Here is a 26,059-nt window from a genome sequence, read left to right as displayed (position 1 = left end):
CTACACTAAATTCCCCGCTAATCTAATGGATTCCACACCCACATTTGTCATAAGCCTTGCAGGGTCTCAATTACCTGCTCCGTGGCCTCCTGTAAATTGCTAATGTTACCCTCCCTGTAGATCTCTATCTATGTTCCCAGACAAGATGGCGGCGCCTTTCCCAGTAGGGTGGAGGCCGTCCGGCATCAGCAAACCACGGCGGCCCCAGAACGAAGGCCAGTTATCAATAAAGCTAAAGCCTTGCTGTCTACAAAACTGCACCAGCCACCTATTTAACGATGTCAGCCTGCTAAACGCCTCATCAGTACCCCGGGAGGGGAGGGAACCAGAGACTATTAATCGATGCCAACACATCTTTCTGGCAAGGTCACAAGTCCTCTCTATGTCCATTTTTGTGACCTCGAGTGCTTCATTCTGATATCATTGGTGCCAACGTGAATTAACTATGTGACTATATCTCATGTCATGTTCCTTCGTCTGTCTTCCCTTCTGCAGCATCAGCACCCTAAGATGAGATGCAATGTTGGGAGCTCTGGCCCCAGGAATACATTTAACGTCAGCCAGCATCTGTAACCTGACTTTGCGGGTGATAGAATTCCCTATCACTAAAGTGCAGTGTTTCGGCCTGGAGACAGGAGTGGAAGTCACTTGTGGGCTCAGAGAATTCACATCTGGCAAATCCTAGGGGGAGAACCGATTCACAGTTTGCACTGGCGAGTGTGATCGGTGGGCCACAACCGGGCACCCAGCCCTATGGGGCTTCCTCCGCCTAGCCACAGTCCAAAAGCCGTCTTCCACAGCCGTCGTTTCTAAGCTGATGCTAATGGGCTCGCTAGCCGGCCCAACACTAACCTCATCTGATAAAACTGAAGTTATTGTACTTGGCCCCACAAATCTTAGAAACATGGTGTCTAACCAGATCCTTACTCTGGATGGCATTACCCTGACCTCTAGTAATACTGTGAGAAATCTTGGAGTCATTTTTGATCAGGATATGTCATTCAAAGCGCATATTAAACAAATATGTAGGACTGCTTTTTTGCATTTACGCAATATCTCTAAAATCAGAACGGTCTTGTCTCAGAGTGATGCTGAAAAACTAATTCATGCATTTATTTCCTCTAGGCTGGACTATTGTAATTCATTATTATCAGGTTGTCCTAAAAGTTCCCTAAAAAGCCTTCAGTTAATTCAAAATGCTGCAGCTAGAGTGCTGACGGGGACTAGAAGGAGAGAGCATATCTCACCCATATTGGCCTCTCTTCATTGGCTTCCTGTTAATTCTAGAATAGAATTTAAAATTCTTCTTCTTACTTATAAGGTTTTGAATAATCAGGTCCCATCTTATCTTAGGGACCTCGTAGTACCATATCACCCCAATAGAGCGCTTCGCTCTCAGACTGCAGGCTTACTTGTAGTTCCTAGGGTTTGTAAGAGTAGAATGGGAGGCAGAGCCTTCAGCTTTCAGGCTCCTCTCCTGTGGAACCAGCTCCCAATTCAGATCAGGGAGACAGACACCCTCTCTACTTTTAAGATTAGGCTTAAAACTTTCCTTTTTGCTAAAGCTTATAGTTAGGGCTGGATCAGGTGACCCTGAACCATCCCTTAGTTATGCTGCTATAGACGTAGACTGCTGGGGGGTTCCCATGATGCACTGTTTCTTTCTCTTTTTGCTCTGTATGCACCACTCTGCATTTAATCATTAGTGATCGATCTCTGCTCCCCTCCACAGCATGTCTTTTTCCTGGTTCTCTCCCTCAGCCCCAACCAGTCCCAGCAGAAGACTGCCCCTCCCTGAGCCTGGTTCTGCTGGAGGTTTCTTCCTGTTAAAAGGGAGTTTTTCCTTCCCACTGTAGCCAAGTGCTTGCTCACAGGGGGTCGTTTTGACCGTTGGGGTTTTACATCATTATTGTATGGCCTTGCCTTACAATATAAAGCGCCTTGTGGCAACTGTTTGTTGTGATTTGGCGCTATATAAAAAAAAAATTGATTGATTGATTGATCTGGACTGCCCATAACATCCACCACCACTGAGCTAAGAAGCTGTTCTGACTAGGGATGGCTGCTCTAACTTACGGACACGGCTCTCTAAGAGAGCTACCCTATCTTCCAACATCACGCAGGATTTATGGAGGGTGTAAAGTAGAATTAGTAGTGTACTTTGTGCACTAAGAAATTCAAGAATGTAGCCAAGCAAACATGAGCTAAATCAAATCAAATCAATTTTATTTATATAGCGCCAAATCACAACAAACAGTCGCCCCAAGGCACTTCATATTGTAAGGCAAAAGCCATACAATAATTACAGAAAAAACCCCAACGGTCAAAACGACCCCCTATGAGCAAGCACTTGGCGACAGTGGGAAGGAAAACTCCCTTTTAACAGGAAGAAACCTCCAGCAGAACCAGGCTCAGGGAGGGGCAATCTTCTGCTGGGAACTGGTTGGGGCTGAGGGAGAGAACCAGGAAAAAGACATGCTGTGGAGGGGAGCAGAGATCAATCACTAATGATTAAATGCAGAGTGGTGCATACAGAGCAAAAAGAGAAAGAAACACTCAGTGCATCATGGGAACCCCCCAGCAGTCTAAGTCTATAGCAGCATAACTAAGGGATGGTTCAGGGTCACCTGATCCAGCCCTAACTACAACCCCTGGCAATAATTATGGAATCACCGGCCTCGGAGGGTGTTCATTCAGTTGTTTAATTTTGTAGAAAAAAAGCAGATCACAGACATGACACAAAACTAAAGTCATTTCAAATGGCAACTTTCTGGCTTTAAGAAAAACAATAAGAAATCAGGAAAAAAAAATTGTGGCAGTCAGTAACGGTTACTTTTTTAGACCAAGCAAAGGGAAAAAATATGGAATCACTCAATTCTGAGGAATAAATTATGGACTCACCCTGTAAATTTTCATCCCCAAAACTAACACCTGCATCAAATCAGATCTGCTTGTTAGTCTGCATCTAAAAAGGAGTGATCACACCTTGGAGAGCTGTTGCACTAAGTGGACTGACATGAATCATGGTTCCAACACGAGAGATGTCAATTGAAACAAAGGAGAGGATTATCAAACTCTTAAAAGAGGCTAAATCATCACGCAATGTTGCAAAAGATGTTGGTTGTTCACAGTCAGCTGTGTCTAAACTCTGGACCAAATACAAACAACATGGGAAGGTTGTTAAAGGCAAACATACTGGTAGACCAAGGAAGACATCAAAGCGTCAAGACAGAAAACTTAAAGCAATATGTCTCAAAAATCGAAAATGGACAACAAAACAAATGAGGAACGAATGGGAGGAAACTGGAGTCAACGTCTGTGACCGAACTGTAAGAAACCGCCTAAAGGAAATGGGATTTACATACAGAAAAGCTAAACGAAAGCCATCATTAACACCTAAACAGAAAAAAACAAGGTTACAATGGGCTAAGGAAAAGCAATCGTGGACTGTGGATGACTGGATGAAAGTCATATTCAGTGATGAATCTCGAATCTGCACTGGGCAAGGTGATGATGCTGGAACTTTTGTTTGGTGCCGTTCCAATGAGATTTATAAAGATGACTGCCTGAAGAGAACATGTAAATTTCCACAGTCACTGATGATATGGGGCTGCATGTCAGGTAAAGGCACTGGGGAGATGGCTGTCATTACATCATCAATAAATGCACAAGTTTACGTTGATATTTTGGACACTTTTCTTATCCCATCAATTGAAAGCATGTTTGGGGATGATGAAATCTTTTTTCAAGATGATAATGCATCTTGCCATAGAGCAAAAACTGTGAAAACATTCCTTGCAAAAAGACACATAGGGTCAATGTCATGGCCTGCAAATAGTCCGGATCTTAATCCAATTGAAAATCTTTGGTGGAAGTTGAAGAAAATGGTCCATGACAAGGCTCCAACCTGCAAAGCTGATCTGGCAACAGCAATCAGGGAAAGTTGGAGCCAGATTGATGAGGAGTACTGTTTGTCACTCATTAAGTCCATGCCTCAGAGACTGCAAGCTGTTATAAAAGCCAGAGGTGGTGCAACAAAATACTAGTGATGTGTTGGAGCGTTCTTTTGTTTTTCATGATTCCATCATTTATTCCTCAGAATTGAGTGATTCCATATTTTTTTCCCTCTGCTTGGTCTAAAAAAAGTAACCGTTACTTGACTGCCACAATTTTTTTTTTCCCTGATTTCTTATAGTGTTTCTTAAAGCCAGAAAGTTGCCATTTGAAATGACTTTAGTTTTGTGTCATGTCTGTGATCTGTTTTTTCCTACAAAATTAAACAACTGAATGAACATCCTCCGAGGCCGGTCAGGGTAATGCCATCCAGAGTAAGGATCTGGTTAGACACCATGTTTCTAAGATTTGTGGGGCCAAGTACAATAACTTCAGTTTTATCTGAATTTAAAAGCAGGAAATTAGAGGTCATCCATGTCTTTATGTCTGTAAGACAATCCTGCAGTTTAACTAATTGGTGTGTGTCCTCTGGTTTCATGGATATATAAAGCTGGGTATCATCTGCGTAACAATGAAAATTTAAGCAATGCTTTCTAATAATACTGCCTATGGGAAGCATGTATAAAGTGAATAAAATTGGTCCTAGCACAGAACCTTGTGGAACTCCATAATTAACCTTAGTCTGTGAAGACGATTCCCCATTTACATGAACAAATTGTAATCTATTAGATAAATATGATTCAAACCACCGCAGCGCAGTGCCTTTAATATCTATGGCATGCTCTAATCTCTGTAATAAAATTTTATGGTCAACAGTATCAAAAGCAGCACTGAGGTCTAACAGAACAAGCACAGAGATGAGTCCACTGTCTGAGGCCATAAAAAGATCATTTGTAACCTTCACTAATGCTGTTTCTGTACTATGATGAATTCTAAAACCTGACTGAAACTCTTCAAATAGACCATTCCTCTGCAGATGATCAGTTAGCTGTTTTACAACTACCCTTTCAAGAATTTTGAGAGAAAAGGAAGGTTGGAGATTGGTCTATAATTAGCTAAGATAGCTGGGTCAAGTGATGGCTTTTTAAGTAATGGTTTAATTACTGCCACCTTAAAAGCCTGTGGTACATAGCCAACTAATAAAGATAGCTAACCAATAATGGATAAGCTAACCACTCATAAGGCTCACACAGACGCAAATAAATGTCTTAAAATTCACAGCAGTTACACTGAAAAAGTAACAGAAGTATTAAACAGGTAAAAAAGCAGCAGCTATAAAATATACTAAACAGTTAATTAACTAACAGGAGTGTAAAAAAATGAAATGAAAAAAATGATGACGGGGGTCCGAAATAGCTAACGCAAGGTAACCGCTAGCGAAAATGCTAGCCACTCCTAAGATTTTACACAGGAGTAAACTAATTACTTACAATTCACAGCAGTTTGGCTGAAAAACGAACAGAAGCATTAAACGGCTAAAAAAGAAACATCTATAAAAAGTAACGACGGAGAGGGGAGGGGTCGACCTAGCTAGCAAAAGCTAACTGCTAGCGAATGCTAACTGCTAGCGAATGCTAATTGCTAACGATTCACAACAGGACTGTTGTTAAATAACGTTCAGAGTAGATACAATATGTCTGTAAACACTGGGGCAAGCTCATTAGCACAGTGTGTCAGAGTGGCAGGTGAGACACCGTCTGGCCCATGAGCTTTGTGAGCTTTTACGTTCCTAAACTGCTTTCGCACCTCATCTTCATAAATATGCAGAGCTGTGGGGGTGGGGAGAGAGGAGGGGGGCTCTGGGATGTAAGTCCTTGATATTGTGGGCTCAGCTAAAGTGTGGTGGGTGGGGGAGGTGGGAGAGTGAATGTCCATGCTGGATGTGTTGCTGGGTATGTTGCTGGGACTGGAGGAGGTGTGAGGTCTGTTAAAGTGGCCATCAAAACGACAATAGAACTTGTTCAGTTTATTTGCAGTTTGTAGGTCGTCTGTGAAGTGGGGGGTTTTAGGCTTGTGTAACTGGTAATCTGCCTAAAACTTTTCCACACCGAGGCTGCATCATTCTCTGAGATCTGCTGCTGGATGTTCTCAGAGTAATGTGATCTAGCAGTGCCCACTTCCTTGCTAAACCTGTACTTGGCCTCTTTGTAGCAATCTTTGTCCCCACTTTTAAAGGCCTTTTTCTTCTCCAACCACAGCCGTTTCAGTTGGGGAGTAAACCAGGGTTTGTCATTGTTATAACTCACCCTGGTGCATGATGGTACAATGATGTCCTCGCAGAAGAGGATATATGAGGTCACAGATTCTGTATACTCATCCAAACTCCCACAAGCAGACCTCATTGAGTCCCAGTCTGTGTGGAGCATGTGCGGAGCTCCCCCACAGCCTCAACGGTCCATTGTTTTATTGTCCTCACTACAGGTTTAGAGAGCTTCAGCCTCTGTCTGTATGCGGGGATCAGATGGATCATTACGTGGTCAGACAGGCCGAGCGCAGCGCGGGGCACTGCGTGATAAGCCCCGATTATCGTGCTGTAGCAGTGATCCAGTGTTCTCTCCTCTCTGATCGGACATTTGAAATATTGTTTGTATTTGGGAAGTTCCTGACTCAGGTTGGCTTTATTAAAGTCCCCAAGTATGATGATTAGTGAATCTGGGTATGTCCACTTCATGTCCAGAATCTGCTCCACAAGTGCACGTCCGCGTCTGGCGGGATGTAAACAGCAGCCAGTACGAGTGAGGCGAACTCCCGCGGAGAGTAGAACGGTTTACAGTGAATGGAAAAATATTCTAAAGACGGAGAGCAGTGCTTGTCACATCCATACACCAGCCACTGTTGATATAAAAGCAGACACCACCACCTGTTGCCTTGCCTGAGAGCACAGCGTGCCGGTCCGCTCGGAGGAGATTAAATCCCTCCTAAGTGAGCATACGTTGGAGAGGAAAATCTCAGGTAAACCTGTGCGTAACCCACGTCTCCTCAAACCCACAAGCACACCTGCACGCCTTCCTCTCTCTCTCCGGATCAAAATGTGTAATAGATCCGCCGCACATGCGACAAAAACAGGAAATAAATCCACAGGTGGTGTAGTCCAATGGTTCAACAGCTCTTCTCTGGTGTCAGAGTACCCAGAAGAATGTCCAGACACAGAAATAACTCACAAAAACAGACAAAACAGAACACACCGAAGTACCAGGGCGTCCGTTCGTGGCGCCATCTTGGAATAAGAAAACGCCCTTCAAACTAAGTAAAAATTCTTTGTCTTCTGTAGTATTTTGATCGGTTCTAATCCGGTGAATGCACCAAATAAATTAGGTCCTAAAGCAACTGACAACGTTGTCCTGCTGTGCACAAAGTAACACTGTCACCAGTTTTGAAAACGCATGCGCACTGAGAAACTCAAAACTGGCTTATTCACATTTAATCTGTAAAACACTCTCACTCATAAAACAAACTAGGGCTGCAACTAATGATTATTTTAGTAATCGATTAATATTTTTTTTTTTTTTTACTTACATGTGAGTTTTGCCATTATTTCTTGAAGTGAGTTATTAAAAGGCCTTTAACACGCAACATCAACGTTTGACCTTGTAACAAAGTTATGATCTTATATTCTCGTCAAAAACATACCTCGAATAATGTTTTGTTTTATTTTGCACATACATACATCACCGACACACTGCAGATTTCCATCGGGTTTCATCCGATTATGAGCATTTTTAGATGCCTACAGAAACTATCTCAACCACTGACAACATATTACAGCAAGAGTCCACAAATGTATTTTGAAGGCCTGACTAAAGTGTAATATGTGATCTTTAATAAGATATTTTCATGAAAAAAAGACACAAATGTGCAGTTTACTGCATTTTATTTTTTTTCTTGTATAAAAACACAGCTTAGATGTGGTTTGACCGAAACAAACTGTCATTAAACTTAAATAAAACAGGGATGAAGTGGAGGTTTAAGAGTCACTAGGTGTTCACAGGAAACACTCAGTTTTGTATTTATTTATTTATGTTCATTGTTAGTTGGTTTTACCTTTTCTGTTTTGTTTTATCGGATTCTTTTCATCTGTTTCTCTGAAAGTGTACTGCAACAATATTAGTTATTACTTTTGTTGCTGTTGCTATTATTATTATTAATATATGAATAAAAAATAAAATATTACAATTCGTAATACACTTGACTCTTTTATGACAACAAACACTAAGCCATTAATTATTTATTATACAGAAAACATGCACACAAACATGCTGAGATGCGAACAGCTTAATGTTAACTTTAACATTGAAAACGCCATAGACATGCTAACACATTAGCATCGGTCCCGTTTTTAAGTTATAAAATACATCTATCAACTGTTTTAGAAGACCATAACAGGTTGGTTTAATATAAAAAAAGATAAATATTACTCACAGACATATGCTGTTTAGGGTTTTAGCAGGAAAATTAAGATAAAGCTAAATAATACAACAAACCATCGAAGCCTCAAAGCAAAGCCATGCCCTGCTCTACTTGGGGAGTGTCTGCCAATGTTCCCATGAAGACAGGGAGGAGAAGAACCGTGGCTCATAGCAAGCAGTAAACAGAGCAGAGAGGAGTGAAAATTGACACAGTCCCTTCCTCCACAGTCCTCGCTGACATTGCTGCTGCTTTGATTAGTGCAGAATGGGATGCTGCTTTGACAGTGAGACTATCATATTTCGGCCCCAAAACACGCATGACACCATGTGCGCACGTGTATCTGTGGTTAAAGTTTCTAAATGACGGAAATCCGTTGTGGTGACGGAGAACTTTAACCCATGATGTAGACATGCACGGAGTGTAACCTTTATTTTTTTTGAAATTATCTTTTTTATTTGGAGATACATGTTATAAAACATACAAATACAATACACCACATTTTTTTAACTGTTATGTTATAGTTGTAATCGCATTCTTTTTCCAAAAAGGGTGAAAGGAAGAAAAAAGGGGGGGGGGGGGGGGGGGGAGAAACAGGACATGTTCAGTTGAACTATTTACATCCAGAGGGGTTATAAAACAACAGTCAAAAATACATAAAATACTTTTTAAAGAGTATCTGCAGTATTTTAGTTTCATTCAGTTATCTTAGTCATTGAGATACTGTTGAAGACAAAAAAAAAAACAAACCACACACCCTGTGTAATGGATGAGAGGTTGCCGTTCCTTAGTTCACTATCGTGACAAAGTCTGGTCTTCGAGGTCTAATAAAATGCACCCATCCTTTCCAGTTTTTCATAAAAATGTCCATCTTTAGATTCAAAGAAAAGGTAACCTTTTCCAAAATGTATATTTCCATTGTCACATCTATCCAATTATTAAGTGTAGGTCCAGTTTGCAGCCTCCATCTCTTAGTTAAAGCCTTTTTCCCTGCTGCCAGTTAGCACCCCTATCAGATACTTATCTTTAGCCATCAGTCTTGGTGGGATAAGTCCTAAGTACATGGTTTTGAAGTCAATGGTATCCATGTATTGAGGACTTCCTGTATTGCATTATGTACATCTTTCCAATAATTTTGTATTTTTGGATAATCCAAAAAACATGATAGTGATTCGCAGTCTGACATCCACAGCTTCGCCAGCAGAGAGCATTATTATTGTTTTGGTGCACCTTCATGACTGGGGTGATGAAGTATCGGGTTATAGTTTTCCAACAGAATTCCTTCCATGCATGAGATTTTGTAATTTTCCATTGAAGTGTACAAATATCTTCCCATTCTTATCTGTTATTGTTATGTTTCCTTCCTTTCCCATTTAACTTGTATATATTTTGTTGAGTTAGTTTTTAAGTTCTGTAGACTCTTATACAGTCGGGAGATAATCCCTCTCTCTATGTTCGATTTGTATGCATCAATAAATAATTGAACAAATGGTTTACTGACCTCTCTACCATCCCTATTTTTTATTTTTTGATTATAATAATGTCGTAATTGGAGGTATCTATAGAAATCTTGTCTTTGTAATGAGAAATTATCCTTTAGACTTTGAAAACTCATAAGAGTATCCTTCTGTATAATACTGCACATTGATGTGATGCCTTTTTCAGTCCGAGCTTTGAATCTATCATCAAATTTGTTTGGTATGAAATCCGAATCAAAAGCACACCAACTTAAAATTCTAACCTCCTCATTCAGTTTACATTTTCTAATTAATGATTTCCATGTTTTGAGAGTGGAGTTCACCCATGGATTTTCGAGTCTATCTATATATTGTAAGTTTTTATCCGGTAGTACGGCCTGTATATGTAGGTCAGGTATCAGACTGCACTCAATATCTTTCCATTGTGCCTTGTAGGAGGGGTTGCACCAACAGAGCAACGCTCTCATTTGTGCTGAGACATAATATTTTTCCAAGCATGGTAGGCCCCATCCCCCCTTCTGTTTAGGTAGCTGTAACATTTTATATTGTATTCTGGGTTTCTTCCCTTGCCATATAAATCAATCAATCAATTCAATCAATTTTTTTATATAGCGCCAAATCACAACAAACAGTTGCCCCAAGGCGCTTTATATTGTAAGGCAAGGCCATACAATAATTATGTAAAACCCCAACGGTCAAAACGACCCCCTGTGAGCAAGCACTTGGCTACAGTGGGAAGGAAAAACTCCCTTTTAACAGGAAGAAACCTCCAGCAGAACCAGGCTCAGGGAGGGGCAGTCTTCTGCTGGGACTGGTTGGGGCTGAGGGAGAGAACCAATATTTGATATTATTTTATCCCATTCTCCAGTTTGCTTTCTTGTAATTAAGATTGGTAACATTGAAATAGGTAAAGGAACCTCGGTAATATATTAATTTTTATTGTTTCAATTCTTGCGCTCAGACTTAGAATGGGTATAAGATTCCACCTCCTAAGATCCTCCTTAATCTTACAAAGCAGAGGTTCATAATTTTTCTCATAAAGTTTTGTCAAATCTTTAGGTAGGTTTACTCCCAGGTATTTAAAGGATTCTGTTTTCCATCTTAGAGGGTATTTTTCTTTTAATTTTTCACATGGACTGAAGTTGTATGCTAGAGTTTCAGTTTTATTGACATTTAGTTTATACCCTAACATAGAACCTAAGTTATTTAAGAAAGTCAAAGCCTCCAGCAAGGATGTCTCAGGGGTTTAAGATACAGGAGGGACATCATCTGCATAGCATGCCATTTTATGTTCAGTTTTGTTGATATAAATTCCCTTAATTTTAACATTCTGTCTAATGTGTTGGGCTAGCGGTTCTAGGAATAGGGCAAAAAGGAGTGGAGACCAGGCACATCCCCTGCCTCACTCCTCTCTCTAGGTGAGTGGTTTGGATAGGTAGCCGTTTATTTTAATTCTTTCCGTAGGATTGTTATAAATAGCTTTGATGCTGTTTACCATCATTTCATTAAAACCAAATTTAATTAGGACCTTAAAGAGGTATTGCCAGTTGACAGAGTCAAAGGCTTTTTCTGCATCTAGACTTAGGATTAAGGCCTTTATCTTATGTTGTTTAATGTGGTCCATAATGTGCAGGGTGCGTCTTATGTTGTCTTGTGTGAGTTGTGCGTGTATAAAACCTGTCTGATCATTGTGAATTAGGGTGGGCAGCATTTTTTCCATTCTTCGGGCCATTATCGATGTGTATATGCGGTAATCAATATTGAGTATCGAAATTGGTCTGTATGATCCGCACTCGAGTTTATCTTTCCCCTCTTTATGTATGAGGGAAATAATGGCTTCTTTCCAAGGTGGCAGGGTCTCTGCTTTTTTCAGTGCCCAGTTACATGCAGTTAGCAATATAGGCATAAGTTCTACCTTAAATGTCTTGTACCATTCGGTTGTAAACCCATCACTACCTGGTGATTTATTGCTTTTTAATCTGTTTATTGCGTCTGATAGTTCTTTTGGGGTTATTTCTGTACTTAGAATTTTTTGTTCCTCTGTCATAACTGGTAGGTCTAGAGTTTCTAGAAATGAGTCAATCTGATCTCGAGTCTCTGTTGTTCTGTTGTTCTAGAATAAAGCCGCTTGTAGAATGATTCAAAAGCTGCTTCGATCTGTTCTTGTTTGCTTTCAATGCTATTTTTTCGCGGGTCTCGAATTCTATATATCATATTGTTTGCATATTGCTTTTTCAGTTTCCAAGCCAGTAATTTTGTGAATTTAGGACCATTTTCATAAAATCTTTGTCTAGTAAAGAGCATTTTCTTCTCAATTTCCTGTGTATACATTAGATTAATTCATTTGTAACTTTTTTTTATTTTTTGCAGTGTATGTGAGTCTTGATTTAGTGCATGGTACCTTTCCAGTTGTTTTAATTGTTTTTGTAGGTCAAGCAGTTTTCCTTGGTATTATATCTGTTTGAGCGAGGACATAGCTATGATCTTACCCTGTAGAACAGCCTTTGCTGCATCCCATATCATAAGTGGTGAGGTTTCTCCATTAGCATTTTCCTTTATATACATTTGAATTTCATTTGTCATTTGCTTCTTGAATAGTGGGTTATTGAGGAGGCTGGAGTTAAACCGCCATGTTGTATTCCTCTTGCAACTTTCCAGATTGAGGGTGAGGTATATTGGGGCAAGATCACTTAGGTCCACTGTGCCCATTTCTGAGTCTACAATCCTTGACTGGTCTCGGGCTAATATGATGAAGTAATCAATTCTGGTGTATACTGAATGGGCAGTGGAATAGTGTGTGTATTGTTTAGCAGAGGGGAACATTTCTTTCCATATGTCAATTAATCCTACTTCATTCATCAGTTCTTTAAAATTCTTACTTATTGCTTTAGAGGCATATGAGGGGTTTGATACATCTAGCTTTGGTTGCAAATGTAGGTTTAAGTCTCCCCCGCATATTAAAACTCCATCTGACTGACTCACTATCCTATCAAAGATTTTTTTGTAGAACAAATATTACTTCCAGGAGGGGCGTATATATTCAGTAGAGTGACATCTGTCCCATTCTAGTATACCTCTAACAAGATAAATCTGCCTTCTTATCTTTCTGAACCATAAGTCTGTTGAAAGGCCAGTTTGTTGGAAAGTAGAATAGCAACACCTCTTTTGTGCTTAGCTTTATATGATGAAAAGAAAAGGTTTGAGAAGCCCATTTTCTTAGTTTCTCATGTTCTGTATTGTTTAAGTGTGTTCTTGCAGATACACAATTTGTGCCTTCTCTTTTTTCATTTCGACAGTATCTTACTACGTTCACTGCATTCAATATTCCATTCACATTGAAGGAAACAAATTTCAGTTTTTGGTTAGCCATTTCCTTTTTTATGTGAGATCAAAATATCTATATCTATATATATATATACATACATATATATACATACACATAACTATATGCTACAGGTCTTCCCTCTGGTGAAATATTGAAAAGCACGTAAGTGAAAACATAACTAAAGCAGCTATTAACGTTGAACAAGCTGAACCAGTACAAAACATTAGCTTCAAGGAAAGGGAATTTGCTGAGTGATCCCTTAAACAGCCAGAGCATCTCTGGCTTTGGAGGGGAAGCCTCTTTAAACACCTGCAGTAGAGGGCCCTCCCTGGGGGGTTAAGCCATAAAACGTCCATTGCCTTTAGATGGTTGCTGGTCAGCCTCCGACTGATTTTAATATCTATTTATTTTGAGGAGATTGGGGGGGCATGTCTGAGACCTGTCTATCTACTCCTATTGAGGAGAGTATAATCTTTCTCTAGGTTAATAGTATACTATTATTTATCGCAGCCTTTGCTTTTCATCAGTTTAGTTTTAAAATTTGAGCTGGTTAGAACCGAATGTTTCAGAATTTTTTCTGTCTCTTCTTATATTTCTTTCTTTTCCTTTTAATCATTTTAGCTATTTTTAAGTGGAAGTTTGTCGTCTGAAGATTTGCAGCTTTTCTCTGATGCCGGTGCTCCGTGGTGAACCTCCGGTGTGCGCCACTCGCCGCCCTCTCGCTGTGTGCCAGGGGTTCTGGTTCAGTTTCTCGAGTGGATCTTCTGGTGGGGGGACAGCTTTGACCGGGAGACCCTGGCCTCCATGTCACTCGTGGCTTCGTTGATCGTGTGGTAGAGTCGTGTCCCATCCTTATAGAAGACCCGCAGTTTGGCAGGATACGGTGTCTGGAAGCGAATTTTCCTCACTTTTAACATTCGTTTCACCTCACTGTATTCCTTCCTCTTATTCAGGACGGCTGAAGGGTAGTCATGATAAAAGTATATTCTCTGGTCATCCAGGCGAATTTCCTTCTTTTCCCAGGCTCTGCGAAGGACTTCTTCTTTTGCTTTATATCCGTGAAATTTAATTACAATCGATCGGGGTCTGTCTGTTGCGGCGGGTTTTGTGGCCAGCACTCTGTGTGCTCTTTTAATGTGTAGTTCAGTGGTCGGGGGAAAATCCAGCTTTTCTCGGAGAAGCGTCTCAATAAAAGTTATCATCGAGTTTCCCTCTTTTTCTTCTGGTACATTGTACAGTCTGATATTCTCCCTTCTTGTTCGTCCTCCTGGTTGATTAGTTTCTCTCATGCTGCGCTGAATCTTTAACATGTTTCTTATCACTTCCTCGACTGTTAGCAGCCTAGCTTCGGCACTGTCAATTGCGCTCCTCCGCTTCTTCAATCCTCTGGTTTGTTTAGTTAATCTCGTCTTTTATATCATCCAATTGCTGACCGTTCTCTTTTTGGAACTCCAGTATTTCTTGTAGAATCCGTTCCATATTCACCTTTGGTCTTTCAGTGCTTCTCTGTCGTCCGCCGTCTTTAGCATTAGCACCTGCTCTGTAGCTCGTCTTTCCTCCTCGTTTCGTTGAACTCCGCTGCGTTTTTCTTACTTTTTGCCCTCATCTCCATTGTTACGCCGCTATCCAATTGTTTTGGTATGTTCTTGTGGTTATTCTCTAGTTAGCAGGGCGTTTAGTGTTTTGGTCGGAGGAGACGTTGTTTTACGCTGCCATCTCGGTGGTGGCGGAAACTGGAAGCCGGGACTGTAAACTTTAATAAATATGAAATTCAAAACAACATGAGCTCAGTTCATGCACTTGTGTTTTAATATGTTTGAACACCAGAGGGCAAAGGGGGTGGGTTGGCAAGCAGTAAGTGGCTTGTTTCCAGCGCAGAAGGTTTATGGTTTCAGGCCAGCCTGCCCAATCTCCATGTAATGTGCAGATGCATCATCACGTTCATTAATCATGGATGACTCCATGCTCTTTCTTAAAATGTATTAAAAACTTTTTTTTGAACGCCTCTTCTCCCTCAGTCACAGCTGGACTCTGACTCTCTCTGCCTCACCTCCACCCACTCCCCTGATGGGGTGAGCCCCCCTTTAAGATGTCTGGCATTTTTCCTTGGAGACGTGTATTCAGAGGAAAGTAACTTCTCTCTGACACTTTAACAGCTTGTGGCTAGTTTGAAGCAGTCTGTCGTCTTGCTGCTGATGTGGACGTTACATTTAAGGGCATGACAGCTTTTTCACACAGTGCAGGTTTGTAAAATTGCATGAAAATTGCTCCATAACAAAACTAACACACCTATGACAGCATCCAACATAAAACTTGTACCAATCAACCTGCAGATCCCCCTCGGCGATTCCGAGTGAAAAGAAGGGAGCAGACAGAGGGATTTACTTCATCGAAGTGTGAAATTTGGAAGCATTTGTTTTACAGCAGATGTTGATTTTCTGAGGCCCATTCAGCACAGCTCATGATCATTTTTCTTTTATGTGGAGTCTGGTGTCACCGACCGAACGGTCCCCGCTAAAAATCAGTCCCCCCCTGCCTTCACTGCACATGCATCAGCCGTGGTTCAAGGATTAACACCTCGTTTAAAAACTGCCTCCAGTCATCATCTGTCTCAGCCACAGATATCTGAAGCTTTTGTACAACAATCATTTCCACATAAATTCAGCATTATTTCACAATAAAAGACAGAGGAAGCAATCAGAGCGCAGCAGCTACACGAGCTGCTAGCTGTTGCATTCATGGCACATACGTCATTTCAATGCGTCACAGATTATCTCCTTGTTTCTGCTTAAAAGTGACTTTAGAATGATTTAAGAGGTTTTACCTTGTCATGTGATGGTTAATAATCACATTAATCCATTTGATCGCTTTGGGTGTAGAGAATGCGTCTCTAGTCTGTACATCACATGCTGAGAAAAGCCAATAAATGCAGAGTAATAAGACATTTTCCAGAAATGCACCTGCTGACTCAGAGAGGAAAGCTGAACCTTTTTTTTCTATTTTTATTTGATTTTTTTGACAATATATAGAAGTGTCAAAATCTGAATCGCATGGACAAGCTGAGATTTTAACACTTTGAAGTGAATGCCCCCAGTCTGGTGACTTTGTGACTTGGGAATTCAAACGTTTCAAATTGAAAAGTTTGAATGCAGGGGAAAAGTGTAAAAAAGTCTGGAATTGCCCACATTTGAAACTGTCTTTCTGTATATTATTTTTCTTTCAAGTAAGTTTATTGCACATTTGTTACATACAGTGTGTCAACAAAACAAAATATTTTAGATTTATTAGCTAATCAACAATTCAGCACAGAATCAGACCTGAAACGGTACTGAAAGATTTTCATTTTTGTCTTTGGGCTTCAGAACACAAGGTCGGATTGGAAGCGTTGCGCGCGGTGATAGTTCCCAACAGCACTGCTATACTAAAAATTTCTGGGGAGAACCCTGCATGTTCTACACTGTTAACAGCAAAGGGGACATTGTTTTTGATCAAACGTTCTTTTTTTAGCTTACATTATAATTTTAAGGGTGCATATGACCTTTTGCATTCAGTTCAAAGCTTTGTGCATTTCCTTTACTTTCAGAATGCCAAGAACACTAATTTAGTCTCAACAGTCTGAATATATCCATGTGATTTGTGGAAAACAATTCTGTCAGGTGCTACAAACTATGAGGAAGCGTGAAGTCTGATGGAGTCCATCATCCCTGTCGGACTAAAGTGATGTGGAAACGCGTGAATGTGTAGTGTGGTTAAACAGCTTTGTGGTTTAAGTTTAGGTGACAGATTCAATCTCAAGGAAAATGTGTACCTGTTCTCAAGCAGATGGGGAAGATAGCGAGTCACGAGAAGCGGCTGAACCATGTCATCCCAGCCAAAGCGCTGCATGATGGACTGGACCGGGCTGGGCTGAAGGTCATGGGGGGCAGAACCCGGAAGGTCAAAAGCCAGCAGGGTGAAGCCTGCAGAAGATAGGGTTTTTTTTTTTACTCTGAACAGGTACAAAGAATGTGTGCTAAACTGTTATTTAAGATATATTTACATTCTCAGAAGTGCAGTTTATGCCATCAATTTATCCCCAATTGCAAAAGCCTGCCATGGCTGCATTGACTACAAGTAACTTAAAATTTGTGCTCGCAGTTTTCTCCATATATGCAGTAACAACTGGATCACATAAAAGGTAAAATGGTAAATGGACTGCATTTATAACGCGCTTTTCCATCTGCATCAGATGCTCAAAGTGCTTTACACATCAATGCCTCACATTCACCCAATGTCAGGCTGCTGCCATACAAGGCGCCCACTACACACCGGGAGCAACTAGGGGATTAAGAACCTTGCCCAAGGGCCCTTAGTGATATTCCGGTCAGGCTGAGATTTGAACCAACGATCTTCTGGTCTCAAGCCCAACACCTTAACCACTAGACCATCAACCTCCCCTGATCCATTCAGAAACAGCACACAGCCTGTCAGATACACAATTTCCCAAATTAACAATTTTACTTCATCTGATCTTCAAAATACAAAATCAGAGAACTGTTTTTCCAGGTGTACAGAGGATGACAAAGAGACACCAGGAAAATCCATGAGAGAAATCAAATGATATGTAAGTTGCCTCCTTTAAAGAGTAGGTGACACCAAAAATGTGCATAAATAATCACTAAAAATAATGAAATGTTGATATTTTTGGTCGTTACTGTGAGTTTCTCTGTGAATTTTCAGACCTTTTGTCTGACTTAGTGCTTAGCTCAGATAAGATAATTATAGTGGGCGTTTTAAACATCCACACAGATGCTGAGAATGACAGCCTCAACACTTCATTTAATCTATTATTAGACTCTATCGGCTTTGCTCAAAAAGTAAATGAGTCCACCCACCACTTTAATCATATTTGATCTTGTTCTGACTTATGGTATGGAAATAGAAGACTTAACAGTATTCCCTGAAAACTCCCTTTTGTCTGATCATTTTTTAATAACATTTACATTTACCCTGATGGACTACCCTGCAGTGGGGAATAAGTTTCATTACACTAGAAGTCTTTCAGAAAGCACTGTAACTAGGTTTAAGGATATGATTCCTTCTTATGTTCTCTAATGTCATATACCAACACAGAGCGAGTAGCTACCTAAACTCTGTAAGGGAGTTAGAGTATCTTGTCAATAGTTTTACATCCTCATTGAAGACAACTTTGGATGCTGTAGCTCCTCTGAAAAAGAGAGCTTTAAATCAGAAGTGTCTGACTCCGTGGTATACTCACAAACTCGTAGCTTAAAGCAGATAACCCGTAAGTTGGAGAGGAAATGGCGTCTCACTAATTTAGAAGATCTTCACTTAGCCTGGAAAAAGAGTTTGTTGCTCTATAAGAAAGCCCTTCGTGAAGCTAGGACATCTTTCTACTCATCACTAATTGAAGAAAATAAGAACAACCCCAGGTTTCTTTTCAGCACTGTAGCCAGGCTGACAAAGAGTCAGAGCTCTATTGAGCTGAGTATTCCATTAACTTTAACTAGTAATGACTTCATGACTTTCTTTGCTAACAAAATTTTGACTATTAGAGAAAAAATACTCATAACCATCCCAAAGATGTATCGTTATCTTTGGCTGCTTTCAGTGATGCGGTATTTGGTTAGACTCTTTCTCTCCGATTGTTCTGTCTGAGTTATTTTCATTAGTTACTTCATCCAAACCATCAACATGCTTATTAGACCCCATTCCTGCCAGGCTGCTCAAGGAAGTCCTACCATTATTTAATGCTTCAATCTTAAATATGATCAATCTATCTTTGTTAGTTGGTTATGTACCACAGGCCTTTAAGGTGGCAGTAATTAAACCATTACTTAAAAAGCCATCACTTGACCCAGCTATCTTAGCTAATTATAGGCCAATCTCCAACCTTCCTTTTCTCTCAAAGATTCTTGAGAGGGTAGTTGTAAACAGCTACTGATCACCTGCAGAGGAATGGTCTATTTGAAGAGTTTCAGTCAGGTTTTAGAATTCATCATAGTACAGAAACAGCATTAGTGAAGGTTACAAATGATCTTCTTATGGCTTCGGACAGTGGACTTATCTCTGTGCTTGTTCTGTGGACCTCAGTGCTGCTTTTGATACTGTGACCATAAAATTTTATTACAGAGATTAGAGCATGTCATAGGTATTAAAGGCATTGCGCTGCGGTGGTTTGAATCATATTTGTCCTAATAGATTACAGTTTGTTCATGTAAATGGGGAATCTTCTTCACAGACTAAAGTTAATTATGGAGTTCCACAAGGTTCTGTGCTAGGACCAATTTTATTCACTTATACACTGCTTCCTTGGGCAGTATATTAGACGGTATTGCTTAAATTTCATTGTTACGCAGATGATACCAGCTTTATCTATCCATGAAGCCAGAGGATACGCACCAATTAGCTAAACTGCAGGATTGTCTTACAGACATAAAGACATGGATGACCTCTAATTTCCTGCTTTTAAACTCAGATAAAACTGAAGTTATTATTGTACTTGGCCCCACAAATCTTAGAAGCATGGTGTCTAACCAGATCGTTACTCTGGATGGCATTTCCCTGATCTCTAGTAATACTGTGAGAAATCTTGGAGTTATTTTTGATCAGGATAGTCATTCAAAGCGCATATTAACAAATATGTAGGACTGCCTTTTTGCATTTACGCAATATCTCTAAAATCAGAAAGGTCTTGTCTCAGAGTGATGCTGAAAAACTAATTCATGCATTTGTTTCCTCTAGGCTGGACCTATTGTAATTCATTATTATCAGGTTGTCCTAAAAGTTCCCTAAAAAGCCTTCAGTTGGTTCAGAATGCTGCAGCTAGAGTACTGACGGGGACTAGCAGGAGAGAGCATATCTCACCCGTGTTGGCCCTCCCTTCATGGCTTCCTGTTAATGCTAGAATAGAATTTAAAATTCTTCTTCTTACTTATAAGGTTTTGAATAATCAGGTCCCATCTTATCTTAGGGACCTCATAGTACCATATTACCCATTAGAGCGCGTCGCTCTCAGACTGCGGGCTTACTTGTAGTTCCTAGGTTTGTAAGAGTAGAATGGGTAGGCAGAGCCTTCAGCTTTCAGGCTCCTCTCCTGTGGAACCCGCTCCCAATTCAGATCAGGGAGACAGATACCCTCTCTACTGTTTAAGAATTAGGCTTAAAACTTTCCTTTTCGCTAAGGCTTATAGTTAGGGCTGGATCGGTGACCCTGGACATCCCTTGGTTATGTGGCTTTAGACGTAGACTGTGTTTCATAATTATTGTATGGCCTTGCCTTGCAATGTGGAGCGCCTTGGGGCAACTGTTTGTTGTGATTTGGCGCTATACAAGAAAAAGTTGATGATTGATATTTTAAAAAAATCCTCAACCATAAACGTTTATGATAAGTGTGCAGGTGAAGGATAACCAACAGCTGTCTCAAGCCTGCACTCTATTTCAGCCCTCAGCCGCTGCCATATTGTTGCTACGTCATCACCAGAACAGGACCTGCTGATTCAAGCCCAAATCAACTGCAAACCCGGCGGAGATCGAGCTGTTTTTGGACCATTTTTTTCTCTGAGTGTGGAGCTTCTTTTTTTTTTTTTTTTATGAAGTCCAGTCTGAAGGTGTTTCTGAAGAAGCTGTGGAGGACACAGCCTTATGGTTTTGAGCCTTATTTAGACCACAATGACGAAGATGAAATCTTGGAGAAAAACCTTCAGTCTGACAACAGTGACGATACTGGCAGAGTTCAGAACACAGAATGGTGATGAACAAATTAGTAAATAAATAATGCAGGCAATTTCAGCATGCGGGTGGAGATGATAAACTGTTGGGGAGGTTTTTTGCCAGCTCTTTGGTCATAATCAACTGATTAAAAAATAGTTTGTTTTACTATCTGTGACGACAGAAAAAAGTGATGAAGAATTGTGGATTTTTTATTTATGTTTTTTCTTCTTTAGAAACAGGTACATACATTTCAAATCTGAAAATATCAGCTATATTTAAAATAAATCTTGTTTCCTTCTTGAATACAGTTAGTGTTCTGTACGCAAGTAGTGTAACATATTATTAAATATTAAAACCATTCACACAAGGAGTAAATAATATAGTCTTACCTGTCCGTTTCAGTGAGATCATCTTCAGAGACTGATGAAAATGTATCCATATTTGGAAGACAACGTCTGAAAATAATTTATTTCCTTGTCCGGGCTGAAGAAAAGTCCATCTGTGACAACAGCAGATGGTGTCCTGCTGCTGGTTGGAGTTTCTGCTGTATCTATCCAGTGACAGGTGTAATCCATGCTGGGTCGAGTCTCTGCTGTGAGTGGAGCCTCATCTTCCTCCATCGAGCTGCTCTGCCCGCAAGTTGAAAGACGGCAGCACCTCATTCATTAACGTTAGCATCAGTGGAATTCTGTCAGCATGTGATGAAATTATCCCATGATCCACAAACAAAAAATAAAAAAATAATAATGTGAAAATACTGTTTTGTGTCCGAGTGGAGCAGAGAAGCAGCACGACACTGTGCATGCACACTCAATATAAGTGTTCCACCTGCTAATCAAAAGGATTCTGCCTGCCAGAATTAACTGTTCTGACACGTATAATACTGTGCAGCACCGACCCGAACCACTCAATGGAAACAGGGCTGTCAGTAGCCTGTAAAGATCCATAAATTAATGGGACTATTAAGATAATGGTTCTCATGCTGATGTCACTTCTTCCTTCTTCTCCAATGTCTGGACTCACCTTGGACGTTCCCAGCTTTTAGTGGCATGCAGTTCAAAATCCGAATATTTATCTATTCAGTAAGTGCACACCAGCAACACATTCATTTCAAACTGTTGTTTAATTTTAGTCTTAAATACTCAAAAAAGATTACATATCGTGTCACCTACACTTAAGTAATGTAAATGCACACCCATACCTATACACAAATATATATATATATATATACACACACACACACACACACACACACACGAGGTCTGTCAAAGTATAGGTCCTTTTTATTTTTTTCAAAAACTATATGGATTTCATTCATATGTTTTTACGTCAGACATGCTTGAACCCTCGTGCGCATGCGTGAGTTTTTCCACGCCTGTCGGTGACGTCATTCGCCTGTGAGCACTCCTTGTGGGAGGAGTCGTCCAGCCCCTCGTCGGAATTCCTTTGTCTGAGAAGTTGCTGAGAGACTGGCGCTTTGTTTGATCAAAATTTTTTCTAAACCTGTGAGGCACATCGAAGTGGACACGGTTCAAAAAATTCAGCTGGTTTTCGGTGAAAATTTTAACGGCTTTTTTTTTTTTTTTTAAGAAACCGCCTAAAGGAAATGGGATTTACATACAGAAAAGCTAAACAAAAGCCATCATTAACACCTAAACAGAAAAAAGAAGGTTACAATGGGCTAAGGAAAAGCAATCGTGGACTGTGGATGACTGGATGAAAGTCATATTCAGTGATGAATCTCGAATCTGCACTGGGCAAGGTGATGATGCTGGAACTTTTGTTTGGTGCCGTTCCAATGAGATTTATAAAGATGACTGCCTGAAGAGAACATGTAAATTTCCACAGTCATTGCTGATATGGGGCTGCATGTCAGGTAAAGGCACTGGGGAGATGGCTGTCATTACATCATCAATAAATGCACAAGTTTACGTTGTTATTTTGGACACTTTTCTTATCCCATCAATTGAAAGGATGTTTGGGGACAATGAATTCAAGATGATAATGCATCTTGCCATAGAGCAAAAACTGTGAAAACATTCCTTGCAAAAAGACACATAGGGTCAATGTCATGGCCTGCAAATAGTCCAGATATTAATCCAAGGTGGTGCAACAAAATACTAGTGATGTGTTGGAGCGTTCTTTTGTTTTTCATGATTCCATAATTTTTTCCTCAGAATTGAGTGAGTCCATATTTTTTTCACTCTGCTTGGTCTAAAAAAGTAACCATTACCGACTGCCACAATTTTTTTTCTTGATTTCTTACAGTGTTTCTTAAAGCCAGAAAGTTGCCATTTGAAATGACTTTAGTTTTGTGTCATGTCTGTGATCTGCTTTTTTTCTACAAAATTAAACAACTTAATGAACATCCTCCGAGGCCGGTGTTTCCATAATTTTTGCCAGGGGTTGTATTTGAAGACTTTCAGTCAGGTTTTAGAATTCATCATAGTACAGAAACAGCATTAGTGAAGGTTACAAATGATCTTCTTATGGCTTCAGACAGTGGACTCATCTCTGTGCTTGTCCTGTTAGACCTCAGTGCAGCTTTTGATACCGTTGACCATAAAATTTTATTACAGAGATTACAGCATGCCATAGGTATTACAGGCACTGCGGTGGTTTGAATCATATTTATCTAATAGATTACAATTTGTTCATGTAAATGGGGAGTCTTCTTCACGGACTAAGGTTAATTATTGAGTTCCATAAGGTTCTGTGCTAGGACCGATTTTATTCACTTTATACATGCTTCCCTTAGGCAGTATTATTAGAAAGCATTGCTTAAATTTTCATTGTTACGCAGATGATACCCAGCTTTATCTATCCATGAAGCCAGAGGACACACACCAATTAGTTTAAAACTGCAGGATGGTCTTACAGACAAACACATGGATGACCTCTAATTTCCTGCTTTTAAATTCAGATAAAACTGAAGTTATTGTACTTGGCCCCACAAATCTTAGAAACATGGTGTCTAACCAGATCCTTACTCTGGATGGCATTACCCTGACCTCTAGTAATACTGTGAGAAATCTTGGAGTCATTTTTGATCAGGATATGTCATTCAATGCGCATATTAAGCAAATATGTAGGACTGCTTTTTTACATTTTGGCAATATCTCTAAAATTAGAAAGGTCTTGTCTCAGAGTGATGCTGAAAAACTAATTCATGCATTTATTTCTTCTAGGCTGGACTATTGCAATTCATTTTTATCAGGTTGTCCTAAAAGTTCCCTGAAAAGCCTTCAGTTAATTCAAAATGCTGCAGCTAGAGTACTGACAGGTTCTAGGACGAGAGAGCATATTTCACCCATATGGTCTCTCTTCATTGGCTTCCTGTTAATTCCAGAATAGAATTTAAAATTCTTCTTCTTACTTATAAGGTTTTGAATAATCAGGTCCCATCTTATCTTAGGGACCTCATAGTACCATATCACCCCAATAGAGCACTTCGCTCTCAGACTGCAGGCTTACTTGTAGTTCCTAGGGTTTGTAAGAGTAGAATGGGAGGCTTAGGGAGAGGATTAGGGAGACAGACACCCTCTCTACTTTTAAGATTAGGCTTAAAACTTTCCTTTTTGAAAAAGCGTATAGTTAGGGCTGGATCAGGTGACCCTGAACCATCCCTTAGTTATGCTGCTATAGACTTAGACTGCTGGGGGGTTCCCATGATGCACTGAGTGTTTCTTTCTCTTTTTGCTCTGTATGCACCACTCTGCATTTAATCATTAGTAATTGATCTCTGCTCCCCTCCACAGCATGTCTTTTTCCTGGTTCTCTCCCTCAGCCCCAACCAGTCCCAGCAGAAGACTGCCCCTATCTGACCCTGGTTCTGCTGGAGGTTTCTTCCTGTTAAAAGGGAGTTTTTCCTTCCCACTGTCGCCAAGTGCTTGCTCACAGGGGGTCGTTTTGAGTGTTGGGGTTTTTCTGTAATTACTGTATGGCTTTTGCCTTACAATATAAAGCGCCTTGGGGCAACTGTTTGTTGTGATTTGGCGCTATATAAATAAAATTGATTTGATATATATATGTGTGTGTGTATATACACACACACACACACACACACACACACACACAGACATATACATGTGTGTATATATGTATACAGTAGTGTTCAGAATAATAGTAGTGCTATGTGACTACAAAGATGAATCCAGGTTTTGAGTATATTTCTTATTGTTACATGGGAAACAAGGTACCAGTAGATTCAGTAGATTCTCACAAATCCAACAAGACCAAGCATATGCACACTCTTAAGGCTATGAAATTGGGCTATTACTAAAAAAAGTAGAAAAGGGGGTGTTCACAATAATAGTAGTGTGGCATTCAGTCAGTGAGTTCATCAGTTTTGTGGAACAAACAGGTGTCCCCTATTTAAGGATGAAGCCAGCACCTGTTGAACATGCTTTTCTCTTTGAAAGCCTGAGGAAAATGGGACGTTCAAGACATTGTTCAGAAGAACAGCGTAGTTTGATTAAAAAGTTGATTGGAGAGGGGAAAACGTATACGCAGGTGCAAAAAATTATAGGCTGTTCATCTACAATGATTTCCAATGCTTTAAAATGGACAAAAAAAACAGAGACGCATGGAAGAAAATGGAAAACAACCATCAAAATGGATAGAAGAATAACCAGAATGGCAAAGGCTCACCCATTGATCAGCTCCAGGATGATCAAAGACAGTCTGGAGTTACCTGTTAAGTGCTGTGACAGTTAGAAGACGCCTGTGTGAAGCTAATTTATTTGCAAGAATCCCCGCAAAGTCCCTCTGTTAAATAAAAGACGTGCAGTTTGCCAAAGAACACATCAACTGGCCTAAAGAGAAATGGAGGAATATTTTGTGGACTGATGAGAGTAAAATTGTTCTTTTTGGGTCCAAGGGACGCAGACAGTTTGTGAGATCAATCAATCAATCAATTTTATTTATATAGCGCCAAATCACAACAAACAGTTGTCCCAAGGCGCTTTATATTGTAAGGCAAGACCATACAATAATTACGTAAAAACCCCAACGGTCAAAACGACCCCCTGTGAGCAAGCACTTGGCTACAGTGGGAAGGAAAAACTCCCTTTTAACAGGAAGAAACCTCCAGCAGAACCAGGCTCAGGGAGGGGCAGTCTTCTGCTGGGACTGGTTGGGGCTGAGGGAGAGAACCAGGAAAAAGACATGCTGTGGAGGGGAGCAG

General features: G+C 40.2%; 1 protein-coding gene across 1 annotated transcript in view; it reads right to left on the bottom strand.

Moving 5' to 3' along the window:
- Nucleotides 1–26,059, bottom strand: part of mms22l (MMS22-like, DNA repair protein) — a 271,386-nt gene that overhangs the window by 108,202 nt on the left and 137,125 nt on the right. The window contains 1 exon segment of the mRNA XM_034175438.1: nucleotides 16,970–17,120. Within this exon segment, the coding sequence (XP_034031329.1) occupies nucleotides 16,970–17,120 (151 nt within the window).

The sequence above is a fragment of the Thalassophryne amazonica genome, chromosome 7 (assembly GCF_902500255.1).
Source record: "Thalassophryne amazonica chromosome 7, fThaAma1.1, whole genome shotgun sequence".
Taxonomy (NCBI): Eukaryota; Metazoa; Chordata; class Actinopteri; order Batrachoidiformes; family Batrachoididae; genus Thalassophryne; species Thalassophryne amazonica.
This window is presented reverse-complemented; position numbering and strand designations above follow the sequence as displayed.